We start from the raw sequence: 7,100 nt of genomic DNA on the forward strand, positions 1-7,100 counted from the left end.
ATACATGATTCTACAAATATTTACAAGCCGCTGGGAATCAGCAAGCCACAGATCCGCGTACAAGTCCCTTCACAAGCGTGTGTAAACCATGGCGCCGTTCACATCACCACCATGTAAAATGGGAGGTTTAAATCCTCTTGCTTACCCTGCTTTCCCAAATCTTAAAAACTCAACCAAAAATCCATTTGGGGTGAGATTTCACATTTCACCGGTCCTCAGCGTAGAAGTCTGGCTTTCTTTTCATTACGTTGAAACAAAAGTTATTTAGTTTGGCCCTTTCCATATCTTACAGGGTTAACAAAAGTAGATACTTATTGCTTTAATAAAGGTTTTGATTTGGAAAATATTTACCGTTTAGACTTCATACGCTCTAATTGCTTTCGATTCTTCAGAATATATATAATGGAAAGCAGCTGAAAGACTGGGGTTTAAAAATGGGCTCTTGCACATTTGAAGTAAATTTTATCCCGCAATCAGTCGTAAAGATCTTAATTGCAGCTATCGCATATCCTAAATACGTAACTGCTGTGGAGCCTTTCCAGTCTGTTGGTTACAGGACGCTAGAAAAAGACGCGAGTACAAATCTATCAGACCCTGATCTCTGTGAGTATTTTGGGGGATACTCAGCGGGACTGGTCACCTGCCTAAAATCCTCTATGTACCTTTCTTCTAGGGTGCAGCCTTGAACGCAATCGCGCAGGGACACGAGTCGTTTCCTCTGCGGGGAGGAGCTCACTGCATTAAACAGAAACTGCTCTGGTGAGTAAAACGATGCGTTGTGTCTGGGTTTTGGGATCGGCCTCTTGGGAGAAGGGCATCCCCCCAGCCCCACATGCTCCCCAGCTCCTGGGGGAAGGACTTACAGTTTAATTGTGCCTCCATCTACGTGTGGATCTGCCCAAAAAATCAGTGGTGATTTTGGTACATCGATGCAGTCCAGTAGGACCAGGTGCTCTAGTCTGCTCTGCCTGAACCTATGGAATCGCTACTTAAAAACAAAGAAAGAAAAACTCAAAATATTTAATTTTGAGGGATTTTAAAAGCATCTTGGTCAAATGTAGTCTAGGTACAGATTAACTGGTCCATGTTCTGAATTGAGCTATAAAGACTACTGTGACGTGAGATAGTGTCTCTGCTTTCTTTTAGTAATTTTTTCTTTCAAGTGAGCCCCCTCGTACGGTCCTGGCCTTCCTTAGAGGGGAGGAGAGCACATCTTGGGAATATTTGAAGTTTCAATTTGAAGGAAGCCTCAGGTTCTCTTCTTCTCATATGACAAAAAAAAGCAAAGGAGATTCAGCCTCAAAAATTGTTAGAGATGTTGAACACTCCATTAAAATCACAAAAGCGGTGTAATTCATTGTTATCAGAGAAATGTTTTCCTTCAACCCTTTCTTCTTTAAAGGACTGGGTGAGATATTTCGGTACTAAATTAGTATCTTCCATCCGTGTGAATGGCTGCTAAGCACACACCACAAATTCTTCGCACCGGCAGGCACGTGTGTGCGAAGGATGCAAAGGCGAGGCCGCGTCGGTCCTCGAAGGAGAGCTGCTGTAAGCCCAGAGGTTTGCAGAGGCTGCCGAGACGGACGCTTGATGGTGGGCAGCTTATATAAAGCCTGGATATAGTCGTTCTGGATTTACTTTATTATAACGAAGACCAAACTTGCAGTCTTTCATTCTCACGATCACACCCTGTGCTTCTTTCCACTCCCTCTTGAGTTCTTTTTTTAATAATTTCCTAAATTCAGGAGATGACCTGATCTGTGACTGAAGTTTCTTTTCCTGCCCTTAGTTTGGCGGGACTTTTGGACGCTGAGCGTCCCCGGCTGCGGTCAGCACCCCGCGGCCTCCCCACGCACATGATGTGTGGTGGGCAGCAAAGACGACAACAGTGATCTGTACTTAACATTAGGTGGCACAAAAGAGTTTCCTTTTGCTCACAGGAATACTGAAATATAGGGGCAATAAAGAGCAGAGATTTTCTTTTCTTTAAATGAAATTCTCCTTCCCTATTTTTTCCGACTTTCAAGTAGTCTTTGAAGTACTTCTGTTTATAAACTTACTTTATTTTGTCTTTCATTGCATCTCTTTTATCTCTTAACATAATTCGGTTTAAAATAACAGCCCTCGCCGTAGTTGTATTTACAGGGCGGCCAAAGGGCTCTCAAGCAGGCTAATTTCAGTCAAATGCCTTCGGTCCTTCCTCCAACCCAAGGCTGCCTTTGAGAGCTTTACCTCGCAGGAGCCGCAATGCTAAGAGCCAGTGTGACCATGTCAGCTGTATTTTAACACGAAGCTTTTCCGCGGTGTCCTTAGTCGGGGCTGTTTACTCCTGCTTTGGTCCCCACGCTACTTGGTGCGCATTTATTTTGTTTATGGAGTAAACCGAGAAATGTGATTTTGAGGGGGTGGGTATCTTTCTTTCTGCTTTTGCTGTAATCCTTTCTGCAATAGCTGGAGGTTGTGGTCCCGCTGCGGAGGCCGCTGGGTTTGCTGGCCCGGGCCAGGCGCAGGCCGGTCACCCCACCACCGCGGCGTCCGCGCTGAGCTGCGGCACGCAAAGATTTACCAAAAAAAAAAAAAAAATCAGATTTACGGTTAAGAAACAAAGCGTCGCCCGCTGTTTACGCCCCGCGTCCCTCGTGCTACCAGGTACAGGACGGTACGCTTGCTGTGCGCGGCGTGGGAAGGTGCGTGTCCACGCGTGCTCCTGCTTCTGCGGGTGGCGAGGGACAGCAGCGCGGGCCGCTGCCTCGGGTCGCCTCCCGGGCCTCCGGAAGGGGGTTCCCCTCCCGAGCGGCGCCCGGGAGCGCCGGTCACCGCTTTCGCCAAGGCTCGAGCTTCCGCGGGGGGAAAAGGAAAGAAAAAAAACTCCCCCCGCGGGGGCTGCCGTGAAGTTCGCTGCCTCCCCCCCGCGCCCGCCCGGGCTGCCGGGGCCGGAGCTTCCCCCGTTTCACCCCGTTAGCCCCGACGAGCGGGTATTGTTCCGCGGGGGGCGGCCGGGAGCGCCGGTGCCGCGGCCCCTCCGCTCCCGGGAGCAACAAAAGGGCCCCCATTTCTGCCGCTGGGACACGCACCCGCCCCCCACGGACCCCCACGGGGGGTAGGCACCCGCGGGGAGGGGGGGGGCGGAACGGCCGCAGCGCGGGCGCGCAGAGCCGCGGTGCGTTGGAGGCGAGGCGGCAGCGCTGCTGCTGCACCGCGCACCCACGCACGTTATGGAGATATAGAGAGATGCATGGACGTATATATACATACACACATACACATGCACGGAGATAGACACGCACAAATATTTATCTCTACCGTATTTATACGTCCCGGGCGCAGCAGCGCGCGTTGCCCGGTCCACACGCCCCCCACCCCCCCCAAAAAGATAACGGCAGAAACCCTTTTCCACCCCAAAAGCGCGTTTTCCGCGGCAGGTGTAAGTCGGCGCGCAGGGCGCTGCCGGGCTCGGGCCGCCCCCCCGCCCCCTTTCCCGGGGAGGGCACCGGCCCTTCGCGGGGAGGGGGAGCCCGGTGCGGGGGGGGGGGGCGAGGCCAGGGGGGTCCCCGCCGCCCCCTCGCCGAGGAGCCTCCGCTGCCCGCACCCGCAGCTCGGCCAGCACAGAAACAAGGCAACGGCATTTTTAATCCTTTTTTTTTTTTTTTTGTAAAAATGTTTATTTAAACCTTTTTTTTTAATTTTTTTTCTTTTACAACAATAAAATATTGCGTCAATATAAATCCCTTGACTAAAACTGGTCGACAATCAAACGTTACAGCGACTCGTGTGTTTCGTTATTTTTTTCTTTTTCGACACCCATTTAGGCTTTTTTTTTTCTCTTTCTGAAACGTTTTTTTGTTTTTTTTTTAAACATAATGCGGAATTTATTGAAAATAAATAATTGTTGGCAACTGCAATAGGCAATTTTGGATAAAATAGTTGAAAAAAGCAACCTTTAATGAAAATAGCGTTTATTATACATCAGTTACTAAATGAATAAACTAAATGATCTTTCTTTAAATTAATAACTTCCAAAAAACGTTTAATATACAAAACTGTACAGTTATAAAGTTGGCAGAAATAGGCAGGTCCTCAGTGTGGAGTTTTTTTTTCTTTTCTTTTTTTTTCTTTTTTTTTTTTTTTAGCGCTTACTGAAAAATACTTGAAAAATATAAATGTCGAAAGGAAAAAATCTGAACGCCGGGGAAGGAGAGGGGCTGTGCGGGGAGCCGCGGAGCGGCACGCAGCCGCGGAGCGGGCACGGCCGGCCCGGAGGGGGGGTCCTGGGTGCGGGGGGAGCCCGGTCCTGCCCGGCGGCCCCGAGCCAGCCCGGCCGCGGGTGCAGCGAGTGAACCTGGCCGTGCACAGACACCCCCCCCACGCAGTAATTCCCCTTCGTGAGTGGGTGCGTGGGCGTCGCACCCCCCCGTCCTCGTGTCCCGCACATCCACGGACGGGCGGAGGAGAGGGGGCGGTTACAGCTCAGCACTTCCCTATGCCGAAAAAATGGTTATGGTTGTAGCATTTTAGTGACTTTTTCTTTGTTTTGTTTTCCTCCCTGTTCGCTTTGTTGTGTTGTTTTGTTTTTTATAAAAGCTTTTCAGCAACTCCAGCATCTCCCCGTGACGCGGAAATAAGCTCAGCGTGAACCAAATGCGGGCGTTTTCTGTCCCCCTTCCTCCCCCCGAAATTCGTGAGACCCCTCATTCCTCTTCACGATCGAAACAAAATACAGAGAAACCGATTTCCGAAGCCAAAGCGCAGAAGTATAAAGGTGTTTTACTACAGACCTCTCAGTCTGGCGCTGATCAAAAATCCCAACTCATCTTCGGAAAGAAAAAGACTGGCCAATGCCACGGGTTGGTTTGTGATGCTTAATTTCGGATAAATCTCTTAGAAATAATAATTTTCTTAAATTATTTTTTTTCCTCGGGAGAAGAGCGGGGAGGTCAGGATGGTAACCCGACCGTTTTACGGTGTCGGGAAGTTCTTGAAAAGGCAGAGAAAAGCTGCAACAAATAAGCCTGTTCTTCACAACCATGCGTGCGGCAGCCGGGTGCGCGGGGCTCCGCGGGCGCGGAGGGGAACCCCCTCTCCTCGGGGGCGGGGAGGAAAGGCCGCGGCCGCCCTGCCCCGTCCCCGCTCGGTGACATTGACGGTGCGCAGGGAAGGGAGAAACGTTTGACCGCTCAATTCGATACAAATTATGTCACAAATATTGTGTACAGTTTGTAGTAAAACACCTCAGACATTTAAAAACGCTATATAAGTCTTTAAAAATGCAAAACTAGTCTATTGTAAAACAGATTCACCTGAAATACAGCTGATATAACCAAGGCGCTGGAAGGTTATTCATAGGCACACATCTGTCTTTCCTTTTCTGTCGGTTTTTTCCTTTTTTTTGTTGATTTTTTTTTTCCTTTTTCCCGTGGGTTTTCTCTTTTTTTTTCGTTTTCTTTTTTTTTTTTTTCCCCTTCGTCCCAGTGGAGACCGAAAACAAACCTTGTCTGCGAGTAAACACCGTGTACTGATCAGCGGAAAGGTCGGAGAGAGAAAAAAAAAAATAAAATATATATATATTGCCCAGGCGGCGAGCGGGGAGCCCCCGCTCCACGTCTCCCGCCTCTCGGAAACCATAAGTTAAAGCCCCGGCGGAAAATCCGCGCAGCCCGCAGTCCTGCCTGCCCGGCACCCCGCGGTCAGAGGTCGTGGCAGGCCGTGTCCGTTTTCACGCCGTGGGAGTACACCTCGTGCTGCGGCTGCTCCCCCGGCGGGGTCATTCGCTTCTCCTTCTGCCGCCGGTTGCAGAACCAGACCCGCACCACCTCCTTCTCCAGCTGCAGGCTGTCTGCCAGCGAGGAGATCTCCTGGGCGGCCGGCTTGGGACACTTGAGAAAGTGCGTTTCCAGCACGCCCTTGACACTCACCTCGATGGAGGTCCGCTTCTTCCTCTTCCTCCCCTGCGCCGCGATCTTATCGATGCTGGTGGGGCTGCCGGTGGAGGAGTCGGCCTCCTCCAGCCACTTGTTCAGCAGCGGCTTCAGCTTGCACATGTTCTTGAAGCTGAGCTGCAGAGCCTCGAAGCGGCAGATGGTGGTCTGCGAGAAGACGTTGCCGTAGAGGGTCCCCAGGGCCAAGCCCACGTCGGCCTGGGTGAAGCCCAGCTTGATGCGCCGCTGCTTGAACTGCTTGGCGAACTGCTCCAGCTCGTCCGAGGTCGGCGTCTCCTCGTCCGAGTGGTCCTGGCAGTGGTGCCCGCCCAGCTCGCCGTGCTCCCCGCCGCCCTCGCCCCGCAGCCCCGGGTGCAAGCCCTGCGCGGCGGCGGCGGCGGCGGGCGGCGGGGTCAGCCCGCCGTGCTCCAGCATGCCGCCCACCGCGAAACCGGCCTGCGAGTAGACGTTGAGGGGCTGCCCGGCGGCGGCGGGGGCCAGCGAGGCGCTGTGGGCCGGGCTGGCCCCCCAAGCGCTGGGGTGGTTGGCGTGGGGCGAGTGGTGGGAGACGTGGGGCGAGCGGTGGTGGATGATGGCGCCCAGCTGCAGGTCCTCGCGGCCCGGTTTGACGTCGGGCTGCTCCAGCGGGCCACCGGCCAGCGCCGAGGGCCAGGGCCCGCCGTCGCTCAGGCTGGTCACCCAGTGGTGCCCCAGCGGGTGCCCATTGCCGGGGACGCCCTGCAGGTACTCGCTCTGCAGCAGCTTCTGCGGGTTGCGGAAGGGGCTCCCCTGCTGCATGCCCGCGCCGTCCGCATGGGCGAGCGAGCCGGAGCCGAGGAGGCTGTAGGGGTTGGAGGCGGCTGTGGCCATGGCCGCCGCGCAGCCCCCACGAGTTATACTGTGGCGGCGCCGCCGCTTCAGCCTTTGACATCCACCGGCACGGCGGACCGGGCAGCAGCCGACCGCCGAGTGGCAGCCGCGCCGCCCAATGGGGGCGCGCCGCCGGCGGGGCCGAGCCGCGCGGGCCAATGGGAGGGACGAGGAGGCCGGCTGCGGCGGTGGGGGGCGGGGGGCGGGGCGCGGGGCGCCGGGCGCCGCCGCGGGCCCGAGGCAGGAAGTGAATCACTCCGCCGGCAACCGGGGGCCGGGCGCGAGGCGGCCCCCCGCCGCTTAACTCCTTCC

At 54.1% G+C, this 7,100-nt stretch overlaps 1 protein-coding gene across 1 annotated transcript; it reads right to left on the reverse strand.

Annotated features, from left to right (window-relative positions):
* Positions 1-4,856: 4,856 nt before the first annotated feature.
* Positions 4,857-6,788, reverse strand: POU3F4 (POU class 3 homeobox 4; the record flags this gene model as incomplete). Its single annotated transcript, XM_082004338.1, has 1 exon — positions 4,857-6,788. The coding sequence occupies one exon, from the start codon at positions 6,786-6,788 to the stop codon at positions 5,688-5,690; it is 1,101 nt and encodes a 366-aa protein (XP_081860464.1). The 3' UTR covers positions 4,857-5,687.
* Positions 6,789-7,100: the final 312 nt, after the last annotated feature.

This window comes from Phaethon aethereus, assembly GCF_964289735.1.
Source record: "Phaethon aethereus genome assembly, chromosome: 10".
Lineage (NCBI taxonomy): Eukaryota > Metazoa > Chordata > Aves > Phaethontiformes > Phaethontidae > Phaethon > Phaethon aethereus.